The sequence below is a fragment of the Vulpes lagopus genome, chromosome 10 (assembly GCF_018345385.1).
Source record: "Vulpes lagopus strain Blue_001 chromosome 10, ASM1834538v1, whole genome shotgun sequence".
NCBI classification, from domain to species: Eukaryota; Metazoa; Chordata; class Mammalia; order Carnivora; family Canidae; genus Vulpes; species Vulpes lagopus.
The window spans coordinates 611,835-624,748 of record NC_054833.1 but is presented as its reverse complement, the minus strand read 5'-3'; the positions used below and the strand labels follow the sequence as shown (position 1 = coordinate 624,748).

The 12,914-nt window shown below is 46.2% G+C and overlaps 1 protein-coding gene across 5 annotated transcripts in view; it reads left to right on the top strand.

The window, feature by feature from the left end:
- Positions 1 to 6,700, top strand: part of PGBD1 (piggyBac transposable element derived 1) — a 52,735-nt gene extending 46,035 nt beyond the window's left edge. For 3 of the 5 annotated variants that reach the window (XM_041771499.1, XM_041771497.1, XM_041771498.1), the window contains exon 5: positions 4,509 to 6,700. In XM_041771499.1, the coding sequence (XP_041627433.1) occupies positions 4,509 to 6,063 (1,555 nt within the window). In that variant the 3' untranslated portion in view covers positions 6,064 to 6,700. The remainder of the gene's footprint in view (positions 1 to 4,508) is intronic. The other 2 variants (XM_041771496.1, XM_041771494.1) reach the window with 1 other exon arrangement.
- The last annotated feature ends 6,214 nt before the right edge of the window (positions 6,701 to 12,914 follow it).

The following is a 12,914-nucleotide window of genomic DNA, read 5'->3' as shown; positions in this document are numbered from 1 at the left end:
GAGAATTCGAAAGGTAAGTGGTACTGTAAAGCAAAACAATATTAGAATAATTGGGATCCCAGAAGACAAAGGAAAGGAGGGGGGCAGAAGGTATACCTTATAGAGCAAATTAAAGCAGAGAACTCCTGTAATCTGGTGGAAGAAAACAGGCATCCAAGTCCAAGAGGCAAAGAGAACCCCTCCCTCAAAACCAATAAAAATAGGTCAACACCCTGACATATAATAGTGAAACTTACAAATCCCAGAAACAGAGAGAAAATCCTGAAGGCAACTTGGGACAAGAGGTCTGTAACCTAAAAGGGTAGAAACATTAGACTAGCAGCAGACCTATCCAGATACCTGGCAGGCCAGAAAGGACTGGCATGATATATTCAAGTTCCTAAATGAAAAAAATATCCAGCCAAGAATACTTTATCCAGCTAGGATCTTGTTCAAAATAGGAGAGATAAAAAAAGCTTCCAGAACAACCAGAAACTGAAAGAATTTTTGATCACTAAATCCTGCAGCTGTAAGAACAAATTGGAATGGAACCAGAGAAACCAGGTGGACCAAAGCTGCTTCTCTGGAATAATGTAGTAAGAGTGCTGATCTCAATTCTGTAATCATAGGAGGCCCCATGCCTTGGTGACCTACTAATATCCTCATTGCACAAAACTTTCAGTTGGTGTACAGCTGCTTCCAAGAATCCTATTCTGACTCTGTTTACCCTGCCTGGTCACCCTTCCCTGAGCATCCTTATATCTTTGTGGAGCTACAGATAAGAGAAACCAGAAAAGGCAGAGAATTTATTTTTATTTATTTATTTTTTAAATATTTTATTTATTTATTTATTCATGAGAGACACAGAGAGAGAACGAGAGGCAGAGACACAGGCAGAGGGAGAAGCAGGCTCCATGCAGGGAGCCCGATGTGGGACTCAATCCCGGGTCTCCAGGATTAAACCTTGGGCTGAAGGGGGTGCTAAACCGCTGAGCCACCCGGGCTGCCCCCAAGGCAGAGAATTTAGATGAGAGTGAGGGCTGTCATGGCAACAAGAAAGAAATAGCATAGGAAAATCCTGAACAAGAAAGGAAAGTAGCTGATGAGGCAGAAATTAAAGATAGTAATAGGTACTTACTGAGTGTTGGTTGTGGGAATGAATGAATGGATATGTAGCACAGATCCTCCTAAAGCATAATGGGAGGAACCTGCTTACAGGCAGAGGGTGGGTTTGGGTGAGGCCCTTAAGTCTTTGGAGGTGAGAAAGGAAACAGTATAAAATAATTAGCTTGACAATGCAGGGTAGCAGAGGGGACATATGTTTAGGGCAGGGAATTAGGGCTAAATTCTTTATGAAAATGGAAATGTCTCAAAGCCCCGGAGGTCTGAGCCAAAGGAAATATTTTGTGACGTAATTGTAACTGCAAAATAGGAATCTGGTGGTGTGCCTGTCAGGCACATTTAACCTTAGTGACCAGAAATCTGACTCCGTCTTCACCCCGCCACAGCCTTGCCACACAGTTTCTTTTCTTTTCTTTTCTTTTCTTTTCTTTTCTTTTCTTTTCTTTTCTTTTCTTTTCTTCCTTTCTTCCTTTCTTTCTTTCCTTTTTTTTTTTTTTAAGATTTATTTATTCCTGACAGACACAGATAGAGAGGCAGAGACACAGGCAGAGGGAGAAGCAGGCTCCATGCGACATGGGACTCCATCCCCGATCTCCAGGATCATGGCCTGGGCTGAAGGTGGCGCTAAACCGCTGGGCCACCAGAGCTGCCCCACAGTTTCTTTACCTCCTTTTCCCCCACTCACTCCCCTTTCTTCCCACCATTTTGGGCCATGATGTGTATCCACTATCAATATCTGTTTGTGTAAAATATGCACTTTTGCTTTATATGAGTGCTTTAAGTTATTTAAATAGTATTTTGAATATTCTTATCAGTATAATGTTTCAAGGCCTATCTGTATTTCTGAGTAAACATTTATCCCTTTACTCAGAGCTGCTACATCATATCTGCGGGCTCATCTCTCATGGCCTGCCCATCAGCTTCCCCAAAGGTGGTCACGCTGTTGCCTCTGGGTCTCCCATCAGCAGGAACACTGCTACTGTGAGCAGTCTCTACCTACCCCTTGTGGGAAAATTTCTTTGGGACTAATACCTACAAACAGAACTGCTGGGCCTTAGGGTGTGTTTTTACTAAATTTAACTCAGTACTGCTAAATTGGCTTCTGAAAAGAATGCACCATCTGTACTCGCAGATCAGTTTAAAAAGGTTCATACTCACCAGGATTTGTCATTATTCAGTTTTCTCATTCAAGGAACCAGGACTTGTTTATCAACCCATGACCATAGGATGATCCCTTCAACTCCAAGTACTAAATCTGTTACAGCAGAAAGGGGGTAGAAGGGTACCTCTACCAGTGTTGGTTCCTGGCACCAAGAAAACAGATGTCTTCCCAGAAAGCCTCAGCAGTCTTCCCTCTTTCTCACTGGCTGAAACCGACTCATAGGAACAACTCTGGCTATAAGAGAGGCTAGGGGAACAGAGTATCTAGAAAGGGGAATGGGATTTTGGGACTGGCTTAGACCAATTCATGGCCTTTATCTGGACACACTGCTGCCACCAGTAGAACTGGGCTTCTCACTGGCTAAAAGGGAGAGCAAGGAGTGTTGGCAGGAAAGTCACTGAGTCTGCCACCCTCACTGAGAAGATAATTAGGGAAACTTTCTCAGAGTGTCATAGGCCAAGATGAACTAGACAGAAGTATGGATCAAGAGTCAGGTTTGGAGAATCAGTGATGAACTGATAAGAGACCAAGAGAGGGTTTTGTTGAAAAGACTTCCAGGCACATTTTTTTAAGTTCCAGTTTTCATACTTTTTTTCCTGTCATCCACCTATTCAGGAAGTATTTTTTCTCTCTTATGCAGAATCCCATGGCTACCACGACCCCACCCTCAGTAGGTGCCATGAGGGCACAGCAGAGGGGATGGTGCTGCAGTGCAGCAGAAAGAAGTACCTGTGAAGGAGGTGACACCTAAAACAAGACTCAGGGAGACGAGGTGGGAGTTTGTTGGACAGAGGAGGTGGAAAGGAGAGGGGCAGAGAAGTGAATATGCCAGTGCCTGGAGAGGATTGGAGATGAACTGGGAGAGGAATCATAGGAGCCATCGAAGGCAGACTGTTTTCAACAAGCACATTGCTGCCTGAGAAATTCTAGGTTCTCTTTGGAGTAGGAAAAGAAGTTGTGGGATCGAAGCTTTTAGAAGAATGATGAAGATGTGAAATGTGGGGAACTGGGAGGAAAGGTGAGGGGGAAGGAGGACTCCTGGGCAGGGTGAGTGACCAGCTGCATCTTGGAGACCAGCACTTTTAGCAGTGTCGGTCTCCCCGGTAGTGTGGGTACTGTGGCGCCGCTCACTCTGGCATGAGGACTGAAGAAGACCCAACCACGGGCTCTACCAGGTACTGAAGTTTGGCTAGTATGATGCTACAGAAGGACAATGGGGCAGGTGGTTGATGATCCTGGCAGGTGATGGGTTTTGGGGTCGGTTAATGGAGTAGGAAGGGCAGTGGAAGCAGGAGGGAAGGGAGGAGTCTGTGCGATGGGAGAGCAGAGGCATGAGCAGGCTAGACTGAAAAGATTCAGCATGATGGTGGCATCAGAGCAGGGTCCCTGCAGTTGAGAACGTTAGGGAACTGTTGAATGGGCTGTATGCACACACTGGAGGCACCCAGGATTATAAATGCTTTAAGCAAATAAGTAAATGCATGTACTATAAATTGTAACATACTCTTTTCACTGCTTTTTCCCCCTTATGTCTTCTGCAACTAGGCTATTTACCAGTGAGACTTTAGTAAGTGAAATGCAAATTTCTCATGTTAAGAGAGAAGCTTGTGTATAATACTTTTCACTTTGGTAACTTTATCTTCCTTCCTTGTAAACACCATAAAAATCAGTTCAACAGCAGGAAGTTTGAGTTTCTCTTAAGTTTCTTCCCAGAGCAGTTTGTCCTCCAGATCATTGTAGAGCTAGGAGAGGCTAAATCTTTCCATGTTCAGAAATTCTGAGAGAGGTGTGAGGGAGCTCAGTCAATAACAACCCTCTTCCTTGTCCAAGTTTAGAACCAATCGATGGAGATACAGGAGTAAAACAGATGATTGTGGAAACCTTGGCTTCATTACTGATGGAAGCTCAGCTAGAAAAGGAGCTCTAGAGCAGAAAGAGAACAGACCTCCCCTTGCACAGGCCTGCCCAATAGAACCTGGGGCCAAAAGGTACATGGGATATCTGCCACTTGCTCCTGAAGAGGAGGGAGGCACTGTACTAAGATGCCCAGTTCTTTCTTTCAGGCTAACAACTCACGGTCTTGACCAGTGAGACCAAGGTAGGGAGAGGCCAGAAGTGTTAGGTCTGGCCAAAGTCCTAGGAGTGAGAAGTGGTTAATCTCACCCAAGAATACTTAGGTGTCATCAGATTCATGTTGTAGTAAGACTGAGGATTTTTATAGTATGTTGTTGTTTTTCATTCCTAGAGATTGTGTGCCCCAGCCACCTTGTTGTACTTCTGTCCACACCGACAAGACAGTTCCACATTTGAACACCCTGAAGGACCGTCACCCGGGTGACTTGTGGGCCCAAATGCACATCTCCTCCTTGGAATATGCTGCAGGAGACATGATGCGAAAAGGGAGAAAAAAGGACAAAGCTCGAGTGAGTGAACTGCTCCAAGGCCTTGCATTTTCTGGTGACTCAGATGTGGAAGAAGATAATAAGCTTGAGGCCTACCATGCTCAAAAAAAGCTAAGGCTGTCAAATGTGCCAGAGAAGAATTGGACCAAAAGAGACATTAAACCTAACTTCCCAAGCTGGTTAGCACTAGATTCTGGACTTTTGAATCTCAAGAATGAGAAGCTGAACCCAGTAGAACTCTTTGAATTGTTTTTTGATGATGAAGTATTCAACTTGATTGTCAATGAAACCAATAATTATGCATCTCAGAAAAATGTAAACTTGGAAGTCACAGTTCAGGAAGTAAGGTGTGTGTTTGGTATCTTGCTTTTGAGTGGATTTGTGAGGCGTCCCAGAAGGGGAATGTATTGGGAAATCTCTGATGCTGACCAGAACCTGGTTAGAGATGCAATTAGAAGGGACAGATTTGAATTGATTTTCTCATACCTACATTTTGCAGATAATAGCCACCTAGATCAAAAAGATAAGTTTACAAAATTGAGGCCTCTCATAAAGCAAATGAATAGAAATTTCCTCCTGTATGCTCCCCTGGAAGAATACTATTATTTTGATAAGACAATGTGTGAATGTTTTGATAGTGAGCAATTCCTGAATGGGAAACCTATTAGAATTGGCTATAAAATTTGGTGTGGCACAACCACACAGGGTTATCTGGTGTGGTTTGAGCCCTATCAAGAAGAATCAATGGTGACGGTGGATAAGGATCTTGATCTTGGTTTAGGTGGAAATCTAGTGATGCATTTTGCTGATGTTCTTTTAGAGAGAGGCCAATATCCCTATCACCTGTGTTTTGATAGCTTCTTTACAAGCGTCAAATTGGTATCAGCCTTGAAGAAGAAAGGAGTGAGGGCCACAGGAACAATTCGTGAAAACAGGACTGAAAAATGTCCCCTCATGAATGTAGAACATATGCGAAAAATGAAGAAGGGGTATTTCGATTTCCGAGTCGAAGAAAATGAGGAGGTAATTCTGTGTCGCTGGCATGGTGATGGCATTATCAGTCTGTGCTCCAATGCTGTGGGCATAGAACCAGCCAGTGAGCTAAGCTGTTCTGATGACGAAGAGATCCATCAGATAGCTCAACCATCTATAGTGAAATTGTATGGTGAATGCAGGGAAGGTGTATCTAAAATGGATCAAATCATTTCCAAATACAGGGTAAGAGTAAGAAACAAGAAATGGTACTCAGTTTTGGTGAGCTACATAATTGATGTAGCCATGAACAATGCATGGCAGCTACACAGAACCTGTAACCCAGGTACTTCTCTAGACCTCCTGGATTTTCGGAAATATGTTGCACATTTCTACTTGGAGCACAATGCTAATCCATCAGATTAAGGCAGATATAATGAACATGGTGCCAATATTAAGACAAATTACAGGTACAAATCAGACTTTACCCTTCCAAAGCAAACCTGGTGTATGTGATGAAATTATTAAGTAATTTATATTTTCAAAAGTCAAACATCTATATAGAGTTTCAAAGACTGGGGATCCCTGGGTGGCGCAGTGGTTTGGCACCTGCCTTTGGCCCAGGGTGCGATCCTGGAGACCCGGGATCGAATCCCACGTCGGGCTCCCAGTGCATGGAGCCTGCTTCTCTCTCTGCCTCTCTCTCTCTCTCTCTGTGACTATCATGAATAAATAAAAAATTTAAAAAAAAAAAGAGTTTCAAAGACTATTATAACAAGGAACTAAAAAATTTTTTTTAAATTACAATGTTGAACTTGAGTGCTACCTTTTTCTATGACTAATTTTTGGTGTAAGATGTGGGAAGTCATTCATTGAATTGATTAATTTGTACATAGAATGAAATTGTGCCTCTAATTTTTTTGTGGAGATTTTTTTTAAAATGCATGCACTGTCATAGTAACCATAGAATGGTGGCTGAATCTACAGTTAAAAATTGAGGCAGAGTCCATGACATAAGGATGATCTAAAAAAAACCCTGAGGTGATAGGAGGCTAAAGACCTCAGCATTGGTATAAAACTGAATCAGATAGTGTGTAGGAGGGAAGGGCCAGGCAGGGATGCTGAAGAAGAGTACTATAAAGGAGAATTTGGAAGTAAAGTAGTGCCTCTGAATACTGAAATGAAAGGTGTATCTTGTTGGGACTGTGGGAGTTGGCAGAAGCAGCTAAGAATAAAGAAAACTGAGGAAATAGGCAGCAAATCGGGTAACAGTGGCATCAGCAGAAGAAAGGAAAAGTCAGCAGTAGGGTGAAGCTGACATAAAGCCCAGGGAGAAAAACCTGTATGCTAACAAACTGAACAGCCTAGAAGAAATAGGTAAATTCCTAGAAACACATTAACTACCAAAACTGAATCAGGAAGAAATAGAAAACCTGAACAGACCTATAACCAGCAAAAAAATTGAATCAGTAATCAAAAATCTCCCAACAAAGTCTGAGACCAGATGGATTCAGGGGAATTCTATGAAACATTTAAAGAAGAAGAGTTAATACCTATTTTTCTCAAGGAAAACTTGCCAATCATTCTGTGATACCAAAACCAGATAAAGACACCACAAAAAACAAAAACAAAACTGCAGGCTACACCACAGAAATAGGGACGAATGGGCCTTGTGGCCCCTTAGCCACACTAAAGTAGGTGACAGAAACTGGAGAGCAGTAGGTGTAGGATAGAACAACGTGCATGAGAGCTGGCGCATTTGAGAACACAGGCAGGCTGCCTGAGTGCTCTCCCAGGCTGTCGACTTCAGGGCAGTCTGTGATTCACACCCCCAAAAACAAGCCATCTCTTTCCATTGCCAGATCTCACTTAATCTTGGGGCAAATCTCAGAAGATTTCAGCCCAAATCTCACAAGATCTTGGGCCATATCTCATGGGAACTCAGTAGGAGAGGGAAGTCCTAGTAAGCTCCCTTTGTGTAGGATAAATAGGTTGTGATGAATACAGATGGAAAATCCTCAATGAAATATTAGCAAACTGAAATAGTATATCAAAAAAATCATAACTACTATCAAGTGGATTAATTCCCTGGATGCAAGGTGGTTCAATATTCACAAAACAATGTGATCTCTCATATCAATGAGAAAGGATAAAAGCCATATGATAATTTCAGTAGATGCAGAAAAAGCATCTGACAAAGTACAACACCCATTCATGATAAAAACCCTTTGCAAAATAGATCTAGAAGGAACATATCTAAACATAATTAAGGCCTAATATGAAAAATCCACAGGCAACATCACACTCAGTAGCAAAAAACAAGCTTTTCTCCTCAGATCAGGAACAAGACAATGATGTCCACTCTCACCACTTTTATTCAACATAGTACTAGAAATCCTAGCCTCAGCAATCAGAACAGAAAACGAAATAAAAGCACTGAAACTAGTAAGGAAGAAGGAAACTCGCAGTATTTGCAGATGATATGACACTACATAGAGAAAACTCTAAAGACACCAGGAGAAACCAGAAAACCATGAGAACTGATAATTCAGTAAAGTCTATACAAGAAAGTAAAAATCAATACACAGAAACCGCTGTATTTCTATAATGAAGTAGCAAAGAGAAATTAAGAAAACTGTCCCATTTACATACAACTGAATCAAAAATACATACCTAGTAACAATCAAGGAGGTGTGAGACCTATACTGTGAAAACTATAAAACGCTGGTGAAAGAAACTGATAATGACACAACCAAACACATTCCATGCTGGTGGAATGGGAGAGCAATTACTTTTAAAATGAATACGACGTACCGATTTAATGTAACTCCTATTGGGGTGCCTGGGTGGCTCAATCGGTTAAGGGCCCGCCTTTGCTCAGGACATGATCCCAGCTTTCTGACTTTCTGACACCAGGCTCCCTGCTCAACCAGGAGCCTGCTTCTCCCTCTCCCTTTGCTCCTTCTCCCACCTCACTCTCTCCCTCAAATACAGTCTTAAGAAAAAAATAATGCAACCGCTGTGAAAACACCAACAGTATTTTTCACAGAACTAGAACAAATGGTCCTGAAATTTGTGTGGAAGCACAGAAGTTCCTGAATAGCTAAAGCAATCTTGAAAAAGAACAAACCTGGAGGTCACAATCTCAGATTTCAAACTATACTTCATAACTGTAGTAATTAAAATAGTATGGTACTGGCACAAAAATACACAAGTCACTAGAACAGGAATAGTGATCCCAGAAAATAAACTCACAATTACATGGTCAGTTGAAGTTTGACAAAGGAGGCAAGACTATCTAGTGGGAAAAGGTCTCTTCACAAATGGTGTTGGGAAAACTGGACGGCACACGTAAAAGAATGAATCCTGACTACCTTGTTGACCACAGGCAAAAATAAAACCCAAATAAATGAAGGACCTAAAATCCTGGAGGAGAGCGCAAGCCTTCATGTCTCTGACACCCGTAGCAAAGTATCTCTGGGTACCGCTGGAGGCAGGGGAAACAAAATAAGCCACTGGGACTCCACGGACGTCAAGGGCTCGGGCACAGCGAAGAACACAGTGGAGCGCCAACTCCTTCATGGAGAAGCACCATAATGAGGTGCACCTGCCAAAGCACCTGCCAGAGCGTTAGGATGCTGCGCGCCGCCGGCCAGCCACAGGGCAAATAGCGTGCCCGGTCGGGCTTCAGAGTAACGGCTGCGGGGGTGGAGGGGGGATCCCAATCCCGTCCAGGACCGCCCCCCGGCCCCCAAGCCTCCACCGACGCTGGGCACGACCTCAACGCCCGTGCTACAGGGCGCGGCCGGCCGCCTCAGGAAGCCCCCCTCCTCTCCTGGAAATGGGCTCAGGGACCCCCGCTGCAGTGGTGGCGTGACCACGCCCGAGGTGCGGGTGCTCCCCTTCCCGGGGTTCCTGTGTTGTGCCCAAGGTCGCGAATCCGAGAAACCGCCGAGGAGCCGGCACCGACGCAAACACACGAGGGTTTATTACGAGCTGGAGCTTGGGTCCAAGGGCCCCGACACAGCGGAGCAGGGAGGACTTGGCCCCGAGACTAAGAGGCGTCGCAGCTTCACAGGGGCCAGTGGCCCGTGGGACCCGCAGAAAGTTGCACAGTCGCGTCGGTCCACACGCAGGCGGCCGCGGAATCACCCCTTACCCCATAGGATCCCCTGGAGCGGGCCTGTCCCTGTGGCCAGAATCGCGCGCGCTTTCGGCGGGCACGAAGCAGGGCACGTTGTTAGCGGCCGATTTCCGACTAGGGTGTGCCCGCGGCCCGACTAGGGCGGGGCAGCGCCTTAAGCCATAAGCAGGTCAAGTGGGGGTCCTGGGGGGGGTGGCGGGGGCAGCACTAAATGGAGTCAGTCCTGCTCTGCTTGTCCAGGGATAGGGGTTTTTGTTAAATTTCCCGGGTCCCACACGCCCACCCCACCCGACCCCAGCTCCGCGCGGTCACTTCGGAACCCAGGCCCGCATCCACCTGGCATCCACCTGGCATCCACCTGGCCGAGGGCACCCTGGGACGCCGGGCGCGTCAGCGAGCGAGCGGACCCTCTCCCGGCGCAGCTGGAGCACGTCCGCGTCTCTAGGCGAAGGCTGTTTGGGCGCTTTGGCCTCCCCGCTGGCGGCCCCTTGACGGCTAAGGACCCGCCGCCCCGCCCCCACCCCGCGACTTGTGTTGGAGACGAGCCTGGCTCTTGCCTTCCAGGTCCCGGCCGCACCCCACTCCTCACCTCCCCTGCGAACGAGCTTCCTTTGGTGAGCCGGGTGCCCCGCTCGCTCGCCCGCCTTCGGCCTTTCCACCGTGGCGCAGACACCAGGAGCGCAGGAGCTTCCCAGCACCCCCACCCCCACCCAGCAGCTCCGGAGCAGGAGGCCGACACTATCCCCAGGCACCTCCCAGGACACAGGAGTCCACCCAGACGCAGTGGTAAATGCCCGCTCTTCCTCTTTTAGGGCGACCGTAAGGGTCATGCCACAAACCCAGCGGAAAGCCATTTTCACCCCATCCTTTGGGCCTTTGCCCAGGCTGATTACTTCCGGGGGGAGGGCGCACCCTCCTCCGAGATTTCGGACCCCTTCACCTCCCGGGATGAAGGAAATCTTCAAGTTTTCCTGTGTTCGCCCTGCTCCTGGGCTCTCAGGACCTTCACCAAAGTTAGAATGACTGCAAAACCTCACGAGACTCGTTTCGACCCCAGCACACTTTGTGCATGTGCTTCCTAATGAAAATAACCAAAAAAACCTCCTTGTGTCACTCATCCACTGTGCTGCATCTGTGCTTGAATTCTTTGTTGTGATGAGACCCAGAGCCTTTGGTGACATCCTTGGGATGGCTGGGTTGCGACCCCAGGGCCCAGTGTCTCCCTAGGCCACTGGGCACCATTTGGACCAGGTCATTGAAACAGGATCTGAAATAAACAAAACATTCCCAAATTCCCCCTTCAATTTTCCCCTTGCAGCAGGCTTGCCCTTTCAGGCCTTTCTCCTCTATCTCCCCACACACCCATTGGGAGGCCTCTCCTTTTCTCCTTTACCCCCTGGCCTCTTGTGGCTGCTCTCCCCTGTAAGCTTTCCTTTGCTGTTGTGAGTATCTGAGAAGGGAAGGGGCTGAGAACTGGGAAAGTTCAGGGTGGCATGTGGTAGCACCACAGGTAAGGACATCTCAGTGGAGACCTGGCTCTTGTGTCCCGAATGCCCAGAAAGCCCATGAGAGGGCCAAGGGTGAGGACCGGCAGGTCTACAGCATGCTCACAAGCACTGGACAGCTGCTCTGCCCTCTCTCTTAGGGTGTGTATGGAGGAAGGATGAGGAGCAGCCTCCTCTAGGCAAACACCGCCGGGTGAAGATCAGGCTGCATTTGCCTGCGGGGAGCCCAGTTCAGGAGTTACACACTGCTGTCCATGGAGGCTACAGGGGAAAGAGGCATGGGAAGGAGAGCAGATCTGCTTGGCACCCTTCGCGTATCTGAAGGACCACACCAGTATTCAGGGCTGGTGGCGGCAGTGAGTGTGCTCTGGGAACCAGCAGCAGCAGCAGCAGCAGCAGCAGCACAGGAAGCTTGATGAAAATGCTGATTCTAGCTTCCATTCTGAATTTTTTAGTCTGTATTTTAAGAAGATCCCAGGTGATTTGTAGATACTCTAAAAATTGGTTAGCATTGTTCCAGATAATCGGATTTTAACTAATTGTTCTATTCACAGATAAAACAGTCCAGGAATTTTAAAGAGTTTTTCTTTTGCTATGGTCCCCAAGCTCTAAGGAAAACCAAATTTATATACACACATCCTTAGCTTTTTATAAACTTCAAAGACAAAGATTTAGTACAGCATACTTTTAAGCTGAACTTTTATTTCCTCTCTTTGGAAGTTCAGCTTCTGATTTTGACCTTTGGGAAAAGTATAATGAGAATACCAGCAGAGGCATTTAATATCCTTAGTTCCACCATACTTACAACTCCACCTGCACTCATTAGACAATATTATTTCTTTTATAAATCCTAATGCACATTTTTTGAGAGCTGTCTTAAGTGTTTTAAAGTTTGCATTAATTTAATCCTGTGTGCCCTGTTAGAAGGGCACATTAATCACCCCTTATTACAGATGGGGAGACCATAGCATCAGGTCATTCGACTAAGTTACCCAAGATCACAAGGCTCCCAACCAGATGGGCAGAATTGGAGCCCAGACATCTGGTGCCAGAGCTGGTGTGTTTACTCTGACAGTAAGTGGCCTGGGCAAGCTGGTCTCCCCAGCTAAGAGCAGGCGGCCTGAGGGCTGTGGGTCCTCTTTACAGAGCTTCGGTGATGCTGTCTGCTAAGGCACCCGACTAACCTCCAAAGGGCAGGGGCAGGGCAGTGATGCTGACAGGAAGAGTATAGTGTGTACACTTTAAAGCACCCCTTATTACTGATAACAAAATGGAGACTTTAAATATGGTATCAACCTGCATGTAGGTATCAAAGGCATGCGGCCCCTAAATGCCGTGACTGCAAGTGTCATGCAGCATAGTTGGTGAGCACGCTGCTCGTTCTGATGAAAGCACCAAGGAGATCATCTACTTCTTTCCCCAGACTATGGTGACGACTGCATATGCGAATGGCAAGGATTCTTATTCCCAAAACCTTCAGTGTGTTTAAAATGTACTTTTACGGGGATGGGGGGAACCTTCACATCTAAATATCCTTTTAGTCGGCCCATCTTTAAAAAGTATACACAAAGGGATGCCTGGGCGGCTCAGCCTCTAAGCGTCTGCCTTCAGCTCAGGGCGTGATACTG